This window comes from Chrysoperla carnea, chromosome 1 (genome assembly GCF_905475395.1).
Source record: "Chrysoperla carnea chromosome 1, inChrCarn1.1, whole genome shotgun sequence".
NCBI lineage: Eukaryota > Metazoa > Arthropoda > Insecta > Neuroptera > Chrysopidae > Chrysoperla > Chrysoperla carnea.
This window is the reverse complement of record NC_058337.1, coordinates 104,498,171-104,522,648: the sequence shown is the minus strand read 5'-3', so window position 1 is coordinate 104,522,648 and position 24,478 is coordinate 104,498,171. Positions and strand designations below refer to the sequence as shown.

General features: G+C 29.7%; 2 protein-coding genes across 2 annotated transcripts; one reads left to right on the top strand and one right to left on the bottom strand.

Moving 5' to 3' along the window:
• Positions 1–1,233: 1,233 nt before the first annotated feature.
• On the bottom strand, positions 1,234–15,392 carry LOC123293182 (venom serine protease 34-like). The gene is made up of 14 exons (XM_044873918.1): positions 15,201–15,392; positions 13,737–13,866; positions 13,368–13,465; positions 12,912–13,311; positions 11,987–12,138; positions 10,822–10,981; positions 10,132–10,145; positions 5,849–6,106; positions 4,675–4,804; positions 4,387–4,484; positions 3,931–4,330; positions 3,605–3,756; positions 2,673–2,832; positions 1,234–1,290 (listed from the first exon to the last, which is right to left on the bottom strand). The coding sequence occupies exons 1-14, from the start codon at positions 15,231–15,233 to the stop codon at positions 1,265–1,267; spliced, it is 2,211 nt and encodes a 736-aa protein (XP_044729853.1). The 5' UTR covers positions 15,234–15,392; the 3' UTR covers positions 1,234–1,264.
• A 3,880-nt stretch (positions 15,393–19,272) lies between these two features.
• LOC123293174 (putative leucine-rich repeat-containing protein DDB_G0290503) lies at positions 19,273–23,792 on the top strand. Its single transcript, XM_044873906.1, has 6 exons — positions 19,273–20,522; positions 20,583–20,629; positions 21,699–21,879; positions 22,519–22,686; positions 22,763–23,003; positions 23,568–23,792. Exons 1-6 carry the CDS (start codon positions 19,273–19,275, stop codon positions 23,790–23,792), a joined length of 2,112 nt encoding a protein of 703 aa, XP_044729841.1.
• Positions 23,793–24,478: the final 686 nt, after the last annotated feature.

Sequence of the window (24,478 nt, the reverse complement as noted above, 5' to 3'; positions counted from 1 at the left end):
AAAGAAGATTCTTAGAGAAACTACTGATTGATAAAATTAACTGACCAGAGCTACCTCATAGTTTGTTTATAACTACTAAAACAAAGCAATTATTGAAGAAATTATTGCAAGGCTATCACTTACTTCCGTAATAAACATAGTGTTACTTGACATAAAATTAAATTTTACATATTGTTCATTCCTTATTCTAGCATTCCAAATACCTCCGACCACGATTTCAGTATTCGAGTATGATTGAATCCGAAAAAATATTTCAGCTACGAGTAAGGCAAAGAAATTATTTTCGGAATATTGTGAATTGAATATTCGGCATATTGTACTCGGGTACCGCACACTTGTAGCGTCCTAGCCTATTGTTATCGGGCTTCTCACATAAACGTGTTTTTGATCTTGGTCCCCATCTATCCATCAGAACACGTTAAATACACCTATTCTCGTATTATGGCTTCAGACGTTGTAATAATTTCAGTCTTGTTTGTGATCACGTTTGCAAGACTCTTGAAGTCTTGCTTTTAATAAACGTTGACTTATTTACAAGTAACAGATAGATGTAATACAGATTTATCCCTTTTACTCTCAATTAAATATACGTACGAAGATGTCGCTCCTATTGGTTTTTATTTTGTAGTTTAAATAAAAAATCATGCGCGTCGAATGATGAGTTTTCACAAAACAATAAGGAACGCTTTTTATGTAAAAAATTACAATTAAAAAATTGTTGTTGCAAATTATTTTAATCATTATATTTAATTACACGTGGGAATTCTACAAATTAATTAATTCTATAATAGCATAGCAAGTGTTGAAATTCTTTTGAAACTGGAAATTATGAAAGAATATCTACTGTTAATGAAGGTCGAATATACCAAACCGAAGAATTTCAAGTAGTAATTTTCCTATTTTTATAGCGGAACGCAAACGTCTACAGGGACACCCTGTAAAAAACAAATTAAAAAATATTTTCTTAGTTCTTTTTGCTTCGGTGTAGTACACTAATTGTAACTAAAAAAAATTGGATGGACGAAAATTGGACGATGTCGCAGACAGACATACAAATAGCCACACACACATAGCGGTCAATCTTATAACACCCCTTTTTTTAGTTCGAGGGATAGAAATACAAGCTGAATATTATATTATAGCGTGAATAGAGAAGCTCAAATTAAAAACGCAATAAAAATTAATTTTTAGAAATTATATTTTTCAAATAAATTTATTATTAATTTTCAAACATAATTAATAATTAATAATGTCCTTGATTTGATTAGGGCCTTGAACAATACGATTCACCTGTAAAAAAGAAAAATTGATTAAAAATTTTTCCACACGAAAATCTGGGAGCTGATCTTGAATTTGTGTAGCCCTGAGCTAATACTACTTAGGGGTTTGTCTAGTTACACAACTAATTGCGATAGTGATATAGGTATAGGAAAAAATAGAACAATAAAATATTTTATTAATAATAATATGACTTAGTGTTTGTTTATACAAACAACCACTCTACGACATTATTGGAAAATAAAGTGACAAACTATGTGTAGCTATGACATATCAATTATAAGTCCACCTTTCTGAATTTTGTCCTGATGCAAATTCTTTTATTTGTACTTTGTAATTTGTGCATTGCAACTCCTATTTTCGCAGTTTCTGAAAGAACTGATAAATGATTTAGTCGATAGTGCGATATTATTGTCCTATTTTTGTTTTATATAGGTACACGACATCTTGGAGAAAGAGCTCTCTACTACATAGCTGACGATTGGCAACGTTAAAAAAATCTTTAAGTAGGTATAGCAATTTGGGAAAACATCTGCAAGAGGTATAAGATCCTGGCTTGTACTAAGTAAGATTGTAACTGACTGCATCCATTCGCTAAATGATAATAATAATCAATGAAATTACGTATACACTTTAGAGATCTACGTCTTCCATATTTTTGCCCTGCAATGGAGACCAAGGGCCGTTTGTATCGACGAGGCCGTTAAATAGATCCGTCTTTGTGAAAACATTCGAGCTATATTGTCAAAAATTGTTTTTTTAACAGCACAATCATCGATAAATAAAAGCTATGAAGCGTCCCGTCAGTGATAATATGATCTAATGTAAATCCTAATTTTGCTCAAAAATGAATGGATATTTTAAACGAGAGATTTTTTGAATTAGGTAGATACTATCAAAATATGTAAATATCGTATATTCTTGCTTTTGTAAAATTTTCCAAAGGTGCTCGTAACTAATGACAGTCCAGGCAGAAAAAAAGAAAAAGTTTGTGATTGATTTCAACAATTTTTGTTTAAATAAACGATTAATTTTACCATAGTAACTAAATAAAAGTGATTTTTTTCTGGAATTACTTCTTACTTTCAGGAGTACTCAATTTAATTTATCCAAATAAGTTTTGTTTATACACTGTATTTCACTCGATAAAGAAGCTTCTTAGAAACTATGAGCATTATTAATAAAATTTTCTTACCAACTTAAGTAAGGAATACAGAGCAACCTCATAGTTTGATTATCAATACAAAAACACACAACTATCGCAGCGAAATTACAAATATTTTAAAAATTCGTACTTTAGGTTAGAATCGATATCCAGTCGGATTGCACATATTAATACTTCCCGATATTTTCTTAATTTTACCGCTAATACCTACATGCATATTCAAACTTACCTGGGGTATAAGTTCGTATCCACCTAATATATGATGCAACTTTAGTATTTATTCCCGGCACATTGCGTACAGCACATGCATTTCCAGTACTTATAATACCCAATAGTTGCAAACGACTTGAAGAATTTCTTTGCCATAAAGCAGGTCCGCCAGAATCTCCCTACATTATAAATTTATGAATTAATCTAAGTGTCAAATCGTGTGTCCAAGATGATCTCCAATGATTTTTAATACAGGCCAATTTCTTTGATCGCAAACAAAAATATCTACTATGAAGGGTGGGTAAGAAAATATTTTGTTTGCATGCGTAGTTTTACAATAGTATTGGTGACGAAGCCTTTCTAACTCATTTCTACAAGAAAAGCTCTACAGCCTAGCTATGTTACAGTTGGTACTGTGGTTTCGATTGCAATAAAATCGATTTTTTTTAGTAAATTTGAAAATCTTTGCGCTACTTGAAAACCGATCGTTGTTGGTGTAGTTTGGTATAATTCATTTTAGAGTGTTCGGAAGTGAGTTATTTCACAGATCATCTTATACACAAGCACAGATATCGTCTTGCCGAATTTCAAGTTCTTCGTTTGAAACTAAAAAAATTACTTTAATATAATTTTATAAGATTATTGCTCCACGTTTTAAACAATGTTGAATATTAATAAAAATTGTAAAGATTACGTCATTGCCTTAAACTGATAAGAAATAGTTGACCAGGCTCAAACTCTTAAATTAGATTAACACCACATAATTTTTGATTTTTTAACATTTGTCTGATATTTGTGGGGCTGAGACCTACACTCTAGCCTACACTCTAGAACTAACTAAACTAACTTACAATTTTTCGTCAATATTGAAAAAGGACAGCTTAGTCCATGGGATCATCTTGTACACCCTTCCCTTACCTGACGTTCAAATTTTGTAAACTATAATATTACCTGGCATGAGTCCTTATTATCAGTGTATGTACAAAATTGTCTATTTTGAACTGAGCTGTAAGTTTGTTTACAAACTTCTAAAGAAATCACTCGAAGATCGACTTTTTGCAAAACGTCACTTGGCGCATAACCAAAGCCTAATGTTCCCCAACCTGAAAACAAAACAAAAGCAGTAATGAGTTTTTTCATAAATACAAAAACCTTTTTTTTCACTTTCATTTGTTTTATTCAAAAATTTTAAACAAATAATTTTCGATTGAAATAAAAGCTTCAAATAGCTTATTAAAGATGTCAGTCTCATTATAGAGTAAAAAATAGTGTTTTACCTAATTCTGTAACATAAGTTCCTACGAAATTAGTTGTCTGATAAAGAATTGGTAAACATGCTGGCCCAACTTCTAAACTGAACGCAATTGGCTTTGTTGTTTTGACCAAAGCAATATCATTTTCAAAAGTTTGTGAATTAAAGTCTCGATGTATTAAAAACTCTGCCGAATTATATATCTTAGATTTTGGGGTATCAGTTCCAGTATTGAGATTCCAATCACCAACAAGAATACCAGTATTATTCAACTCAGCATTAACTAAACAATGTGCAGCAGTTAATACATAATTTCTTGATATAATTGTACTTCCACAAAAAACGCTGACTTCTTCAAAATCCACCAAACCAGCCATCATTGGATATTCATTTACACCAGTATCAACACCACCCACAATACGACGCTAAATATTTTAAAATGAATTAAAAAGTGTTCGATTTAAAAAGTAAACTTGCTTACCGTATTTCGCCAGCCACAATCACATGTTGGTGTTGGGTCAACCACTCCCAAAGTACACAAAAAGTTTCCACCTGTACTATTGGCGGTTGAAAAGAATCCTAGCAACATGAAAAATAGGAAAAATAATCTACAAATAAAGTGAAACGTCTGCCTGTTTGTATATGTCTTCGTTTAAAAAAATAAGGAATGGTATAAAATATAAGAACGATAGGAACCGTAAAATACCGATTTACGGGTACCGTGCTCAAGAAATTTTCTAAGATTTATACATAAAACATAATTTCTTACCAACAACTAATTGATTACTTTTAGAATTTATTGAAAATTGTCCCTTTCCACAATATTTATCACCATCGGATAAATCTGCTTTTCCTTCTGTAGAGACAATCATTACATCGCCAGAACAATATTGTGTGGACTATTCAATGCAAAAAAAAAAAATTAAAGGATGTTAAATGTTTTTAGTTCATCAGTTTTCTCAAAAGCACTTCAAAGGATTTAGTTAAAACTTAACTTTTACCTATTCAAAACCATTTTACCCAAGGCATTAAATTTGATTTATATTAATTTATTTACATTTAACGCGTATTTTATTCTTTCATGTGAGTTTGAAGCTTTAGGGTTACTCACAAATAAAAGTCGACCGTTTTAGAAATTATTAGGCACTTTTCGACTTTTTAACGAAAATTTCCCGTGATTTATACTAATCTCTTGACCCTTGAAGAAAATTTGCTAAATTCCATGAATGGCCTGAAACTTTTTGATTTCTCATAAAACAAGTGAAATTTACAAAATTTAAAAAACCACCGACAAATTTTTCGGGTACGGAAAATGAATGTTTTCAGTTTTTGGTTGTCTCTTTGTCTGTTTGCCTGTCAGGGAGACAGACAACACACACACATAGTGGTCAAACTAAGAACACCCAATTTCTTAGTTAAAAATTAAAAAAACCTAATTAAAACATTTGAATATTTTCTGAAAAACTTTGAAGAGTTATTTCTAATCCTCTTGTCAGAAGAACTTGTTTTGAAATTTTATTTTGTTATCCCACTACCTCAACAAAAATATCCATCTCTCCATCAAATGTGGTCAAACATCTTTTAAAAATGATTTTTACAATTGCAAGTAAATCTAAGCAAGAATATATTTTTTCTCTCAGAAGTATATCTCGAGCGACAACCAAATGTTTTCGATTGGTATTGAGGTGGAATTCACGTTATGTCGCAGTCAACAATTCAGAAGCTGATTGTCGATAAGGCATGTGCCTACCTTCTTGAGGATACAAAGGGGAGCGCGCGTGGAAGTTTTTAAACAATTTAAAAAATATTTGCTCCCTTGCTCAACTTCGTCTACATCACATAAAAGAAAGAAAGAGAGAGTGGTGCGTAGGCACCTATAATACAATTCTAAAGGATCTCAGACAAGTTGATACCACATAGTCAAATGTTCAACTAATTATTACCGTAGATAATACATTGAACTCTTCGCAGTACATTTGCACAATTGTATTTTGCGGACTTTCAATTATCCAACGACATTTCCGTGATTGTCCATAGGGCTTAGGATATCCAGGACTTATCACATAATATGTTTGATTTAATTCGGCCTGTGAATAATAATTACAGTCTGGATCATATGTTATAGCGTCCAATGAAATTATTTGTACTAATATTAAAGATGATAGTAGTATGATTTGCATACATAATGGCATCCTAAAAACCTAAAAATATAAAATTACCAAAATTCATTACAAATATAATTGTTTTAAAAAATGATAATAGTAAATAATGAGCAAAAAATTTTACAATTAGTAGGAATCATTAGGATAAAAGAATAAAGAAAGCATGTTTCTAATTAGCCATTAAGTTTAAAAAAGGTGATATAATTAATTAATTTATAGACTACGTGCCAAATTTAGTTGAAAAAATAAATTTTCCCAAAAAAAAAAAAACAACACATTTATACGACAATAAATAGAAAAAACACTTAGTGTATAATGTTAAGTAGTGTTATCTTAATTGTATTTTTTGTATTATCTTAAAATCATGCTGTTGAAGTTCTTGACCTTTTTGCCAAAAATTTTAACAATAATTTTAGCTTGTTATTCTATGAAAATACTCCTTAGTAATTCAAGCGGTCTCTTTCTGAGAAAAATATTGAAATAGAAAAGCTAGGTAACACTATGCTTGTCGTTAAAAAGCTTATTATGTTTTTCAATTAAATATATTTTAATTCGAATAAACACACAAAAAATAGAGATATGTTACCTATTTAAAAAAATTACGGTTTAAGTCCGCTAAGCCATATAAAACTTCTCTGACATCATATTTAAAGTGACTTGTTTCTATAACAAATGTTCGTGACTGTGAACAAATAGTTTTTATATATTTTTTAATCGTTCAGTAAGTGGAACCATTATCGCCGAACCGCCGATTCGCTACTCCAAACAAAACACTAATACGCAAATATTCGTAATATTTTAAACATTTTTTCTAACGTAATATTTTAAACATTAACTCATGCAACAATACGGATTTTCGACATTGCAAACGGTACGGTTGTATTTACCTATTGTAATTTTTATTATGTAGGCATAGTTCAAATTATATAGGGTGGGGCAGAGAAGTGTGCGATTTTGAAGACGCAGCTGTAAATCAAAAATCCATCAATTTACAATTTATTTTTTTAACTTTTTTACGAGTGAAACTCGCACTTGAAACATATCTAAAAACATTCCCCATTAAAATATCTTTTTTTTTCCTTAAAGCCTTCTCAAAGCGGAACTGATTTTGAGGATCAAGGCCTATTTTTAGTTGTTCGCACTTGAAACATAGCTTAGAATAAGTACTCTCTATTGAATTACCTTTTACAAAATCCTCGACAAATTTTCGAACCCTTAACTGGCACTTTAAATATATCTAAGAACACTATCCATTAAATTACCGTTCAAACGAAACAAAAAAAATCAAAATCAGTTCATCCACCTAGGAGCTACGAAGTCACAGACAGACAGACAGACACACAGACACCTTTAGGAAAAATTGCATTAATCGAATTTGTACGTAAATTGTATTTTTAACTAAATATAATTGATTAATTAATCAATTAGTCGGATCTAGCAACTTCCGAATTTTGCTTGTGGGTTTACTTGGAAGGAATAATATCCTAGATTTTTCGTTAACAGTTGAAGCACTGCAAAAACGAAATTGATAATAAGCCATTGAAATTGACGGAAATTTTATGAATAACTTGGTTGTCTTTAATGTTTTTTTATATAATTTAACAATTTAAATTATTTAAAATCAAATTCACTTGTAAAATACAATTGATATAATTTTTCTAAATACTTTTTATATAATTAAATATGATAACAAAAGTATTTTTGAAAAATTGATAGGCATTCGTCAAAATAATTTCAAAATCGCAAACTTATGTGTCTCATCCTGTAGTTATATAAAAAAGCTATGAAAACGAAATTGAAATGGGCTGGAATCAGCTTTCAAAAAAAAAAAAAAATTAGTATTTACCTTTAAATATCAACTGTTGAATTGTTAAAAGATCCAGACAACTTTTCCAAGTAACAACTTTTATAAACTATTTAAAAAAATACTAATTGACAGACTAAAGATAATTTTTTATTTTTGTTTTCAGTTTGTCGGTAATTTTCTCAAAACCATTAAGCATTATCTAATCTAAACTACGTATTTTAAGCATCTTTAAGTAAATCATTTGTTGTTATAGCACTAATTAAAGCACACCCAACTGTGTATTTATAATTAATAAATATTTTACGACCGTCTATAATTATTATTTGCAAGGCTATCACTTATATCCATAATTAACATAGCGTTTATATCGATACGACTTCGAAGGAAAAAAACGTAAATTTAACCTATATATAAAATGGGCGTCAAAAGTGCAGTATTCAATGTAAGCCCGAGGTTCAAAACCAGTAAAATTTTCGCGGCATTCTACTTATACTTACCTAGGAAAAACTGCTAGACCTAGGTCAAGAGCTTCAAAGACTTGTAGCTTTCTTAAACACTTAGTATTTTAATTTAACTTACTCACATAAACGTATGGTTGTTCTTCATTCCTTGGATATACACATCAGGGCATGTTTTATATATATAATCTTGTTTTTTGGTGTCAAGCGTAGTAATTATCCCAGTCTCCTTTAATTCTCTTGCAAGACTCTTGAAATCTTACTTTTAATAAACAATGACTTATTTAACAAGTAACAGCTAGATGTAATACGCTCGTTTCTCTTGACAATTCCAAATTCATAAAAAATACCACTGCATAAGATCCTTCTCCCCTGCAACTTCTTCCCGTTTAAATCTCCGTCCAGTTTAGCATCACGTTAATCCCTTTCACCTTCAATTATATATAAGTACGAAGATGTTGCTCTTATTGGTTTTTATTTTGTAGTTTAAATAAAAAATCATGCAATAATAAATCTGTATACAATCGCGATAAGTTTAGATGCGTCGAATGCGTCAGTTTTCACCAATTTTCACTTCATTTTAATGTTGTTGTAAAACAATAACGATCCGGTTGTATGTAAAAAATTAAAATTAAAAAGTTGTTGTTTCATATTATTTTAATAATATATATTTATAACACGTTGGAATTCTAAAAATTAATTAATTTTATGATAGCAAGTGTTCAAATTGACATTAAAGGGAAAATTCCCATAAAACTAAAAGTTATGAAAGAATATCATAACTTTTATAAGGAAGCAAACCGAAACAAACTTATCAAACCAAAGAATTTCAAATAATTTTCCTATTTTTATAGCGAAAAACAAACGTCTACAGCTCGAATATTTTTTATCCTCTCACTTGAATAATTTCTTAAGTAAGAAAGAAGATCGAACAGTTCAATTACAGTGACATAGGACTATCCCTCTCTACTTACATTTAGTGTAAATAGTGTATATGTCACACTCAAAACTCTTAGCCAGTCAAAAGTACTTTTCCTTGAATAGTTTTCTCTGAAAATCCTTGATTAATAATGCTTTTGACTGTAAAGCGATCAAAAGTGGTTTTGACTGATGCTTAAAACTAGTTTTAATCACTGGATGGGATCCGTCATGATTAACTCGGTAATTAATAGCTCTGTCTATTTCTCCACACAAAAATATCCCGCTTCCAAAAAAACTTCCGTCAAAACAACTTGGAACAAAAACAACTCGCGTTAACACTGCAAGTGCGTTCATTCACTGATCTAAATAAATTGGTGTTTTAAGTTGCAGACATTTTTTTAAGAACGGATTACCCAAAAAAATTATTAATTGACTAATAATTTGTTATTTTTGCTTTCAGTTTGTCGATAATTGTGCCCAAACCATTTTATCTTATCTAAATTGGAGGTATTTAAGCAGATATTTATTTGTTTATTAACTAACGCGTGTCAAATTTTTGTCATGAGAGAGCTATAAAAACAATTTGTTTTAGTTAATTAACCCCCCTCCATGTTATAATGAGACTTCCTAATAGTTGATGGTACTCCTAAGTGTCTTTTTTTAAATTTTCGAAAAAATCAAATCAGTAGGTTTAACCCCCACTTTCCATTGGATCCTAATAATCATATGCCAAGCATGTTATTTTATGTTATTCTGGAAAAGCATAAGAGGTTAAATAAAAGAAGTAAAAAACAATTATTTATTAGTTATTTTGTAAATTATATTTTATAAATAAATAATAATATAAATAATATACTTGTTTCTGATTAAGCTTTTACGCAATATGATTCAGCTGTAAAAAAAAAATTATATTACTTCGTTATCATATCAATAGTAAGGCATGGCAATATTAAAGATACTTTCTTATAATAATCTCCTGAAGAAAGTGGTATTTTGAATACAAGTTACGATAGCCTAAGTGTGTCCTTCGTGGACAGCCAATATAACCTAACCTAAATTACGATGGAAACTTTTGAGAAAGTTTATTGAATTAACATTGGCCTTATTGTGAAACGAGCCGAAATTAATATACATAATAATTTTTTATCTTCCACCTTTAAAAAAGGCAAATACAAATTCACGTTTTTTGCCTCTCTAGCCTGTTTTTTTTCCTGAGCGATATATTGCTTATACAATGATTTATTCCTCATTTTAAAGCTTATCGTGTTATGGCTCATGACGGAAAATACGCTCATAATCTAAAAATGTACCGCTTGGGAATAAACAGAGATTTAATATTAAGTTTTAATTTTGTTCATTATGTAATTTGTATATCTGTAATAAAATTGCCTACAAATAAAAAGAAAGTAATTTACTATTGACATTTTGTATCACTTATATATTAATTTTCCAGCTTGGTTTTAACCACGGGTACCGTACAATGGAATTCCTCGTGAATTCCGATGTATGGATATGAATTATACCTAATCTATTCATAATTTTATAGTTAATTAAATATTCAAACTTACTTGGTGTATTCCTTCGTATCCAGGCAATATACGAAACAACTCTAGTATTTATTCCGGGTATATTGCGTATTGCACATGCATTTCCAGTACTTATAATACCTAATAATTGCAAACGGGTTGTATTATTCCTTTGCCATAAAGCAGGACCACCTGAATCTCCCTGCAATATAAATTCATGTGTTATTCACGTCTAAATCTAATGCAAATCTTAAAAATAGTTGAAATTCTGTCCTCATCCCAGCCACTTTCATTAACTTCTCTCAAAAAACATTTCAACTTCTATCCAATTACGAGTTTTTCAATACGGCATACTAACAACTAGTTAGTATCTTCGTTCGTTTTAATTAATACAAATGTATTAATTGTATATGTAGAGGAAGTGTACTTGAAATACAGCAGGTATTAGGCTTTTGTCCTAAAACTATTTTATTGCTTCAAAAGACTATCGTTATCATGCCAAATGAAATCAATTTTTGGATAACATCAATAACTACAAAAATATGAAGGATTTAAATGCACAAATAGAAAGAAAGGAAAATAACACTTGGTGACGTCGTAACCTGCACCTACCATAGAGACTATTTATCAAAAGATATTTTGCAAGAGTAAGATAGACAAAATTATTTAATTGTTTATATCTTTTATTTTATCAATCGATTTTAATTTTCATATCTTGTCATCCAGAAAGATACTTAAACGAAAGATGCATTTAAGTCGACATCAGGACAAAAGCCTATTTTGAATACTTGTGTATCTCAGCTATAACGTAAACGCCATCCGAATTTTTTCGCGATTAACATGAAATCAAGTTCCATACGTAGACAAGCAGTACTAACCTATGGAATTTATGAATATTATAGAATATTTCATAAATTTTTAATTTGCTTTCTTCTAGGCTAAAAATCCAAGTTTTTTATACAAAATTCTGGCCGTGGTTTGCATACTATTTTACGAAAATAAGCCAGAAAGATTACCTGGCGAATATGATATACCATTTGGTATCACATACACCAGGAAATCCTACTTCTGTTCCAAGGTCATAAACAACTTTTATTCTTTACATCACTGTAATCCCTAATTGAGTAAATATATTTGTTTGGACGATAAACCAAGTAACTGAGTACGGAGATTTATAGAAAACAAAATCACGTTTCTAGTATATTACCTGACATGAATCCTTATTATCAGCGTATGTACAAAATTGTGTATTTTGAACTCTACTGTAAGTTTCTTTGCAGGTATTTAAAGAAATCACTCGAAGATCAACTTTTTGTAGGATATCACTTGGTGGATAACCGAAACCTAATGTACCCCAGCCTAAAAACAAAAAAAAAAAAAAAAAAAAACATGTAGGTATAAGAGTAATAATGTGTCTAAATATATGGTATAGTGTAATACGATTTGGCATACAATTTGTAAACCATACCGTTAGCCATTTATATTATATGAAGTAAGAAGAGTTCTTACGGACGTTCTTATGTATAAAAAAAGAGAGATTGAATATGTGAATACAAGAATGAACAGAGCCAGTCAGACTCATCACTTGAAGTTGTGCACATACAATACCAATCACACACAGTAACACATAATTATAACACACAGTACCTACACATTCTCTCTTTGCTTTATACATAAGAACGTCCATAAAAACTTTTCTTACCTCATATATTTTATATGGCTAACAAGATAGCTTACAATCGGTATATATGTAACAGGCAAAAGTTCACTGTGCCTTGTAGTTCATTTCACGCTTCACGCCAACTAATAAAGGAGACGACACATTTTTGGGAATGTTGGCAAATAAAATTGTTTTAAATGAAGCCTCGTAATAAAGTTTCAATTATGTAATTAACCAAATAGAAAAACACTGACTGTAAATATACTATAAAACGGCTTTCTTTCTTTTCACTTCTATAATTTTCCAAATTTTTCAAATTGTGCTTCATTGCATTTAAGAACTTATTTCACCAACCTTCTTTCGCTCTACGAATACCACCTAATTCTAGGAATTACCAAAGCAAAATAATTTATGGAAAGCGTAATCGTATTACACAGCTGATGAAATTTGTTAAAAAAGAAAAACTTTGTACCTAATTCTATGACATTAGTTCCTACGAAATTAGTTGTCGTATACAAAAGTGGTAAACATGCTGGTCCGACTTCCAAACTAAAAACAATTGGCGTTGTTGTTTTGACCAAAGCAATATCATTTGCAAAAGTTGTAATGTTAAAGCTTGGATGTATTAAAAACTGTTGAGAATTATATATCTTGGCCTTGGGGGTATCACTTCCAGAACTAATATCCCAATCTCCAACAAGAACACCAGTGTTATTCAACTCGGCGCTCACTAAACAATGCGCAGCAGTTACTATGTAATTTCTGGATATAATTGAACCTCCACAAAAAATAGAACTTGCATCCAAATCCACCAAAGCAACCATCATTGGAAATTCATTCACACCAGTATCAACACCACCCACAATACGTCGCTAAACAACTTCAAATAAATTTAAAAGTTTCAGATTAAAAAGACAAAAGGGCTTACCGTATTTCGCCAACCACAGTCACATGTTGGTGTTGGCTCAACAACTTCCAGAGTACACAAAAATTTTCCACCTTTAGTATTTTTCGTTGAAAAGAATCCTACAAACATGAGCAATTGTAAAATATTATTTTCTATAAACTAACAACTGAAACGATTGTCGGTATGTTTTACTTAATGCTAAAAATTGAAAATATTAAGAGTTAAATATTATAAATGGTTAATTAGAATCAGGAACTTGGAAAAGAGTTAAAAAGAAACTATGTTTGCAACAAGTCAAAATTATGTTTCCAAAAAATATTTTTGGTTTTTTACCACCATATATACCCTCCATTACAGTACTACCTTTCTCTGTAAGGTACAATTACTCACCAATAACCATTTTATTGGTTTCGGAATTTATTGAAAATTGTCCTTTCCCACAATATTTATTACCATCGGATAAATCTTCTTTTCCAGTTGTTGAAACAATCATTACATCCCCACTACAATCTTGTGTTGACTATACAATACAAAAAAAACACAAAATTAAATAATGTTAACAAAACGAAGGATTCATAAGAATCAATTGTATCGTAAAATTAATAAGGGGTATTTTTTAAATCTATAAAATTTATTAATAAAATTTTTTTATGCCGATAAACCCAGTTGTGTTAGTTATTTTAAGAAATGGAATGAAACTTAAACATTTAAAATATAAAATTAAATTAATAATTCAGTAATAGCTTCAGCTTTTTGCCCTTTTAAAGGATCTATTTTCCCGCTAAATTTGCGGAATTGCGGTTTTCGCATCCAGTACAAAAAAGAAGTTCACATGGCTTTAAGTGTGCAAAACTTATCCAGAGAGATCAGTCGTCATGACCCCACCAATTTCAAATTTTCCTGGCTAATTCTCTAACCATAGAATTTTTGGAATCCCTAGGAACGAAAGAGATATTTTAAGAAGTACGATTTCTCCAGATTTAAGTACTACTTTCTTAGGAACTTTATACACCATGTATATATGAAATATACATAGTATATTTAGTTTAGTACCAAGTTTGTAACGCTTAAAAATATTGATACTACGAAAAAAATTTTGGTATAGGTGTTATTATCTAATATAATTAATAATAAGAATTATCTAATACTAATTTCATTTTGCAGCGCACTCAGGACGTAAAAAGTGAGGTCGAGTTCGTAATGAGCAACACAGGTCAATTGGGTCTTGAGTCCATAGGACTCATCTGGTAAACCGTTAGAACTAGAACAAGATAAGCGAGATAAACGAGATAGTACAAGTTTAAATGTAAAAAATGTTCCTTATCAAAACAATAAACTACTGTTGTTTGAAACATTATTTGATAAACATCACTGTTTACTCACGAAGGCACACATTAGATGCAAATTTTATAGTATATATTAATATGGGATTATCAGTTATGTATGTGTGACATGTTTAGGTATATGTGTAATGTGATAGAGTAATCAACACTGTCTGTACATGGTATTTCAACAATTAATTCAGTCAACTGTTTGTTTTCATTTGTTTGTTTTACATTCAATAGATAACATTGTTTCTAAAAGGCCTATGAATAAGTAAACATTTTGTAATAGGTTTGGAGAGAGTCTAACATTTCTGAGTAAATTTTCTACACTTAAAAACACATAAACTTTTTTAGTGGATGTCTATACTTTTAGCATTGGCCAATGTTTCGGCATTAGAAACCAGTCAAGTAAAGTAAAGTAAGCCCACAAAAGCGATATCGATTTGTAAGGCACTATTTAGTCATCTAGTGTTTTTTATATAAATCAGTGACGACAGTAATTATAAAAATACAAAATTAATTATATTACCGTAGATGGTACATCAAAATCTTCACAGTACATTTGCACAATTGTATTTGGTGGACTCTCAACAATCCAACGACAACTCTTTGATGGCCCATAGCGGTTAGGATATTCAGGATTAAACACGTAATATGTTTGACCTAACACGGCCTGTTGAGAATATTTACAATTTGGATCGTACGTTCTAGCATCTAATGAAACTATTTGTACTAATAGTAAAGATATTATCTGAATGAATAATAATAACATCCTTAAAAACCTAAAAAAATACAAATTTATTAAAACATAAGATTGTTTTTAAAAATGTTAGTAAACTTTTAGTCAATTCTACGATTAATAAGAATCATTACGATAAAAAGTAATGATGAAGTATATTAATAAAAAGCCTGTTAATATATTCCTGCAAATTAATGTTCTTAAAATATCAAACGAAAATAGATTTAAAAAAACTCTTTAGATAATGTTAAAAGTGTTGTTATCTTAATTGAATTTTTTATCTTGAAATCTTTTAGGTACTATGTATTGAAGTTTTTTCACCTCATACAAATTGCGACACATTTTAGATGATAATGCATATGTTTTGACAAAAAAATACTTAAAACATATTGACAATGACTATCATTGCCAAAGTCAATCTTTCGTGACTTTAAAATTAAAAATAAATTTAAAATTAATTCAAAGCACACTTTTGTGCATTTAAACATTTCAGATTTCTTTTATGTACATGAGTGACCTCTTTAAACATCCTGTATATACTAAATTTTGTGGCTATGAGTTTTTTAATTCGGGTAAACATCTAGATACGCGAACGGGCGAACATATGTAAATCCATACTTAGATCATGGTAGTAACCAGTTTTTGATCCTAAGGGTGGAAAGAGCAAAACAAGAATTTTTAGCTAGTGAAATATGTTAAAATGTTTAAAATATACTTAGATAACTAAGTAGGTATAGTAAATCCAGATTCAAGTAAATATGATAAGTTCAGATCAACAAGGAGTTGTTGGATAAGTCCTGGACTATATAAGCTCAGGTCAAGGGAGTGAGGACAGCTGCCCTTCGCTATCTGTATCGGTACGTTCATTCCTTTGATCATTTGAAAGAACTCTATATCTAACTTTTCCATCCGATGTTACCTACAAAAATTCATATCATTCCAAACTTTATACCTACTGCTTAGAATTAACTAAAACAGTTGTAGTGGTAAGATACGTGTCACATTTCAAAGACACAGGTATTCTCCAATGATCTTTATCAAAAGTTTTTTTCAAAAATTTCCGGGCGTGTAAATCGGTCGAACACGCTTACCAATTGTTAAACGATTCGAAATGGTATCTGTTGTAATTTCCCATTTATTATCTTGACCCCAGTATACTTGACCATCTTGAAAATTATCTTTTCCACCTCTAGATACTACCAATTTATCCGAATTGCATTCATTCTTAGTATTCTAAAAGTAAATATTATTAAAGCTACCCACAAATCGTAATTGGTCTTATTTAGGGGAGCGGAGGCTAATACCGTACAGCGGCTAATTCCGTACATCACTGTTTATCCTGAAGGAATTGAGCTGCGTGCGTTTGCTTGGTGTCAATCATTAGCGCAGTAGTGTTCGTGTAGCCTCTTAAGTTACTGTGTTATTAAGGGTAATAATTTTGGTATAAATAGGTGTTATGTGATTTGGCGCTCGTTTTTATAACTTTTAAACATCAAAAAATAAGATGTAAGTACCTATTTTTATTAAATTTTATAATGAAATTATTATATTTCGGACTATAAATATCTTTATAATAAGATTTTGATCAAAGAATCCCTTTATTGAATTTTTTTTTAGGTAAATACTCATTCTTGAAATTTGAATTCGGTTTCGGGAATTTCCGTACACTGTACGGTATTACCCGCAATGAAGCATTGCATGAAATTATTTCTCCAGAAGCAGCAGTAAATGCAGAATCAGAGATATCACATGAATTCATTTCACCAGTAGAAGCAGTAAATTTAGAACCAGAAATATGAGGAGCTCATGAATTGTGTGTAATATGTAATGAATTTGGTAAGGATATAGAATTATGGTACAGATGTATGTCATGTGACAAATGGGCACATGCTTTGTGTAGTGGCGCAAATTCTGTGGACGATTTTATATGTGTATTTTGTGAATAAATAAAAGATTACCCACAGTTAATTAAAATTATTATTTTTATTTGTGAAAAAATACCTTTTTTCAGGCTTTTTAGGTTCTTAAAATTATGTACGGAATTAGACGCAAGTCTCGGGTAATTCCGTACAAATAACTTTATAGAATAATTTGATTTTGACACTGTCATATTGGACACTGCCAATTATAGATAATTTATATAAAACTAGACTAAATTTATGATGGCTTGATACATAAAGCATTGTATTCTATTAAGTAGGTTCGAAGAAATACACGTTTAAAGTTAGGTGTACGGCATTACCCTCCGCTCCCCTATATATCTTACCATTGTTTCAATTTGTTTATCGCAAAATAATCTCATTGTTGTATCAGGTGGACTTTCTAATGTCCATATCGACAAGAATACTTTCCCCGATAATTATCGGGAAAGCCTGGACTGATTACCTCATAAGTCATTTCTAGCTCAGCTCTTTTATAATAATCACAATCGGAATCAAATTTCTCAATAAATTTATCATTTTGAAACAATAATTTATCATTTCGTAACAATAAATTATCATATCGAAACAATAAAACCATTTGAAATATTCCGATTAGCACAAAACCTTGAATAAAAATTATTTTTGATAAGTAATGCAAGTTTATTTCGAAAAATTTTAAAATTATGTAAGTACAGTAGATTATCGTTAATGAATTTTAAGCCTTAAAAACATTTTTTTACAGAATTTTATTCTTTAAAAACATACTAAAATTAACTCCAGTTTTCTGTGTTTCGCAGTGGCTCTGTTCTATGTTCCTGTGAAACGAAATTCTAGAATTTCTTTTTTCGAAACGAATTTCTGAGAATTTTGATTTGCAATACAATTAAATTCTCAATTTTTCCACAATTCAATTTTGACAAACAATATTTCTATTTTAATGAAAAACGCGATTCTTGCAGAATTAAGTCCAGAGAATTCGAAAATCCAATATAGCTGCCAGAAAATGCCTTTTCTGACCACACAATAAATATATCGGACATCATGTTAATAGATTTTTCTGCTTTACAAAAGAAAAGGTAAGTATAAAATATTTTTATCAAGTCTGGACTTGGAAAATTCGAAAATTCATATAAATTTGAATAGGTCGTACGTTTTTCTCCAAAAAAAAACCAATCCTATGTAGAATTAAGTCTGTAAAATTCTAAAATCCAATATAGTGACCAGAAATTGCATTTCCCAGCCACCATACAAATAAATTTCAAACCAAATTTGATTATAGACAATTATAAATATTTTCCATTTTTATATTTATCAACTTTTCAAGTTGGTAAAATTTTATCCAGCAAAAAATTATGTTTATTTTTGTATAAATGCATGTTTCAAAAACCATTTACCTATGTAAAGGTATTATTAGCTTGGAAGTAAAATCAGTAAAAAAGGACTGTTTTTTAATAAAGTTTTTCTGGAGAAATTAAAAATTTAATAGCCAAAATAATGGTATCATCAAAAAAAATACGAACTTATTAATTCCCATCTAGTATCCAAACCTAAAAGTATGAAATCAACAATATAACATAAGTATTAGTTGCATAAAAAAAACATAGATGTCACAGTCAGTACTGTATAATTCTGTTTTTATAAATGGTACGATAATCGTTGCTAAGCAACACTTAAATTATTTTGTTTATAAATGGCGACCATAATATAATAAGTAACACAAAAATAATGCGAAAACAATAAAGTAATTTATTGATTTAAGAAAAACATTATTAACTTTATTACTAAGGACACAAATAAACAATTATCTAAGGTAAATAATTATGTTTTTATTGATTACACATAAATTAATTTACTTAATTTATTTTCAAAATTGAAATTATTTATTCAATAATAATTTTAAATGAATTTAAATTATATTAATAATATTGTAGGATTAAATAATGTCGAATAAAAAATCAACATTTCCATCAAAACCATTGCTTCCATATTTTCAAATAGTAACACCACGTAATTCCACAAATCACGTACAAAATACCTCACAAAGTGCTTCCAATGATCAAATATCACCAAAAACACCCAAACAAAGTACATCACCACCTCCGGCACCCGTTGAACCCAATGTATTATTTCGTTCTCATGCGTTGGATATTATACCAAATTACACCGTTAAAAACACTGTTGAAATGTTACAACAATATCAAACAAAACCCCCGCGGAAGTTTCGTCCGGGGAATAAAAATGAAATCGGTGTCCATAAGATGCATCGAAAAGCCAAAGATTTATCTGGCCATAAACATACATTCGCTGCTACATTTAATAACGATTCAGATAATGATTACTCTCATATTGAAGAACATCCGAAATGTACGATTAATCCGCTTAATGATACAGATAAAAAACCACGATCATATGAAAATCTTGCGAATAAAAGTTGTTCAACGAATAATGATGAAAATAAATCGTCAAGGAAACAATTACGGAAAATTAATGATAAACTTATCAATGAAAATGGTAACTTATGTAATAAATTAATGGATATCGAACGATTAATGTACGAAAAAGAGCGCCAATTACAAATTTTATACAAAAAATTAGACGAATTAACAAGCGAAGAAAAAATTAAATCATGTGAAACTTGTAATGAATTTAAAAAAATTAATGAAGAATGTTTGGTTGAACTGGAACATTTACGTAACGAAAATTCGTTGTTAAAAACAACAATTAAACAATCGTGTAAAAATTGTTTACATTTCGAGAACAAGTACGAAATGACAAAACTCGAACTAGATAAATCGAAAAATAATACGAAACATTTAAATGAAGATTTAACAATGTTAAAAACAGTTGTGTTCCGTTTAAATGTACAGTTAGAACGTTATCAAGATAAGTTACGTAAGCATTTCAAAGAGAATATTATCATTGGTGATAATTATCGAGATAAAATCGATGATGAACATATTCACGTACCGTGTAGTTGGGGGGATGTAAATACACATACGTTAGCGCCACTCTTAGATGCATACCAAGATGCGATTGCGGAGAAAGATGAAATTATTCGACAGTATCAAGATGAAATTGAAATGTGTTCGGGGAAATTGAAAGATATTCTGAATGAGAATGAAGCGCTACATAAGAAAATATTGGATGATGATGAACGATTAATTCGAATCGATGTGAATCATGATGAAACGCAAAAGGAAATTGTTTTATTAAAAGAGAAAAATGATGTGTTAAATAAAAAATGTTGCAGTTTAAATGATAAATTACAGGATTTATTGAAAGTTTACGAGCAAAAAGGTAAGAAAATGTTTTTAATTCGTTTTTAATACTAGAGGATTTTTCGGTTTTTTTGGGTGTCTTAATTATTTGTTGATTGAAAAATAGAGCGCTAGAAGTAGTAAAACGAGCATCGCACAGGATATCCGTCATATGATAACTCTGCCATACGTATTTTCATTTTAAAATCACGATTTACTTTTGTTTCGTGCTAAATGATTTATAACCATCGTGATAAAATGAATAAGAAATATCTTCTATCTTAGTTCAACTTATTGCTGTCAGCTCGAAAAAATAAACTCTGCACATGCGCTTATAACATGATGAAAATTCTTTTGTTCTTTAACAGTGTATTTTACTCTTGAAGTGGAAAAATCTAAAAATATATTTGAGATAGCTTAGGCACAAAGCAGTTAGAAAATGTTTGATTGAGTTCATAACCAAATTAGTTTTAAAATTCGATTCAGTATTTTTAATCTGTTTTTAAATATCATGCAATATGTATTTACGTCATACGGCTGTGTAAAAAAAAAAGTTTAAATTATAAACAATTATCATACAAAATATCAGAACATTTGTTTACACAGCCCACTGATGTCATGACCACAAAGCAATATGGCGTCGAAAATGTAAAATTTAAAGGCAATTTTATGATACTTATGTTGGATATTTTATGTTGTTGTTTTTATTGAAATCTGGTAGGGATGAAGTAAGCCTAGCCCTTGAAAGCGGTTTGCGCTAACTGCTTCTTTCAAAAACTACCGAAAACTTTCTAGTTTTCGTACTATAATTATTGTTTCCAGATTAGGTGGTGAGTACAAAACATAACTGGACCTGGACTGAATCAATTTAACACGTCCGGCATCCGCTCTGTTATGCGCCTAACGAAAATGACTGTAATTTTCAAACATTAGTTTTAATTCAGACATAAAATATCATAGATAAAAACCAATAATTTCAGCTTTCAGTCGATAATATCTGATCATTTTAGTTTATATTCTATTATAGAGGTGGCTCTAGTATTTAGTTCTTGAGATAAATTATCTAATTTTTTTTAATGAAAAATTACAAATTTTCCCATTTTTTTTAGTGGAATCGATGACACGTGATTATGAGCAATTACACAAAGAGTATCATTCTACACGAACGGAACTTTGTACGCTACAAGGAAAATATCAAATTGTAATGGAATCAATAAAAACACAAAAACGTGAAAATGAAAATTTTATACCAATTAGTGTTCACAATTCAACTGTAGAAAATTGTCGAAGGTTTTTTTCCGTATGTTTTTCTATGATTAGGTTTTCTCATTTTCAATCGATATTTGAGAAAAATAAAGTAATATTTTCATTCGAATGGTCTGTTCTTTAAGCTTTTAATTCTAATTTTTGCAAAAAGTAATAATAGAAATTGTAATTAATTAAGGTAAAGAAATGTAATTTCAACCCCCCCCCTCCCCCAAAATTTGATGTCAAATTTTTTATCGAAACTGAAATGGAATCAGAAAAGCCTGAATAAATTGAAAACAGACATTACATGCAAATAAATTTTATTTTAATTGCTTATCTTAAGGCAATCAGTGCCGGATTTCCCGGTAAGCCAGTGGCAGCTTTCAGTGACAAAATTTTAAAAGTTCCTAAAATGCAAAAACGCTTGAATCTAAAACATTTTTCCCACGTTCTTAAATGAAGTATGCAGTTGTTAAGCTTTTACTGTAATTATGTAGTAGGTGAAGGAAAACGCCTCGAACGAGGACCGAAATCGAATTTTACTACGAATCGTAGTTTACTTTAGGTTAGACAATATGAAGTACTGCAAAAAATATGCTAACGGCGGCAAATTCCTAAATCCGGCACTGAAAGCAATCGTTTTCTTCATAACCCTAATTTCCGCTAAATATGTATTTATAGAGCTTACGATGAATTAAAAGCTGAGCATGATTTGGAAAGGAATCGTTTAACACAACAAATAAAAGTCTTGGAGGAAAAACGCCTTGAATATGATAAAGAAATGATTGCGTTACGAACAGAAAATCACGAGCTACAAATGAACTCAAAGAGTTTAGATAAAATGGTCAAGTACGAAATTTTCTTCTATCATGATTTCTCTCAACCAAACCTAAAAATTAATTGAAATTTTCTTTAACTTCTTCAGGAAATTACAAGTGAGTCATGATCAACAACAGAATCAAATTATGAGTTTGCAAATATCACGTGATTCTTGTCGACGTCAATTACAAAAGGCGTTTACATTTTCACGTGATTTAGTGCGGGAACAAGAACAACTTTTAACGCAGTTAGCGGACAAACAACGCGAAAGTCAATCATTACATCAATTAACAAATGTTGGTTTGGAGATGACTTCGAAAATGGATTCAATTAGAAACCAATTTGAAGTAAGTAGGATATTTTTTTATATGATATAAGCGATATTTTATATGAGATAGAGTATTTTTAACTACTAAATAACAATTAGTTCAGTAAATCTATGGAAAAGTTAATAATTTTGGAAAAACCAATACAGAAAAAATCAGCCTAATATAGCCTTGAGATTTTTCTGAAATTGTTTTTTTTTTTTTTAATTTTTTTTTAATATAAAAAGATATTGTTAAACCTTTAGAATATTACCTTAAAATTAAAGGAAAAAAAACGTTTTTGAGTTATTCGTATATTTATATTGTATATGTATAGAAAAAAAACCACCCTGATAAAAAAAGTCCGATTCAATTCCGATTAAAATATCCAATTAATTTCCGATTCAATCCAATATGAAATTTCCAATTCGATCTCATTCATGAATTGGAACCCATTGAAAATATAAAGTTTTTCAGGAAATGTATTTTGCAAAATAGGTATGTTTTTCATAAACTAACTAGACTTTTGTTCTTCTGGTACTTTTCTAGCACTTCGTATGTCGTACTTAACATATTGTATAAGATAAATTATATTTTTGTTTGTAGACTTTACAACATGAAGCAATGCAAAGTTTAGATTCTGTGGAACAAAAAATGAACCAACAAGAGGCACATATTTCAACAATAAAACAAAATTTTGATTCAGAAATACATAAATTAACGCAAATGTTAAATGAAAAAGATGAATTAATCAAAAAATTAAATAATGAAGCCAAAGAAAACGCATTTACAAAGCCAGCCTATTTATTGTATGGAGATAAACATAAATGAGAATAAATTTCTTGAATTGTTTATAGAATAAATCGAATTATGTAGAAAAAAAATTTTAAAATAAATTATATTTTATGTTTATTTGTTGAAACGTATGATTATTTTTTCGAAAATATTGATCAAAATTAAACAAATCGTTTATAAAATTGTTTCATGTTCAAAAAATTTAAATATATTTATTGATTTTAAGCAAAAAAAATTTTGAATAATTATTTGTTAAAATTAACTATCCCATTTTAAATAGAAAATTTACTGATGATGGTAAGAATTTGCCAAATGTCTCTGTCATTTTGAACATTTCTACAAAAGAAAAAAGGCAAAGGTAACACAGAAAACGTTTAAAAAACAAATTCCCAGATAATGAAAATACAGGGGCATTAATTATTGTTTAATTTTTATTTTTTACAACTTTACTAACTCTCAAACCTTCCAATTTCTTAATATTAATAGACAAATGACAAATTTTATTTGTTAGTAGGTTTCAAAAAAAATTCAGAATCAAAAAAATTTAATTTTGCTCTATCTCAGCCAAATTTTATCCAATTTTGATAAACCAAGTATGAAATCCTACTAAATTTAGGTCATAATTTTTAAATTTGCTATCAAAATTAACCTAGCTCTAATAGGTTTCAAGAATTTGGAGTCCAGGTCCCGGAATTAAGCACATGCGCGATAGCTTGCGAAAC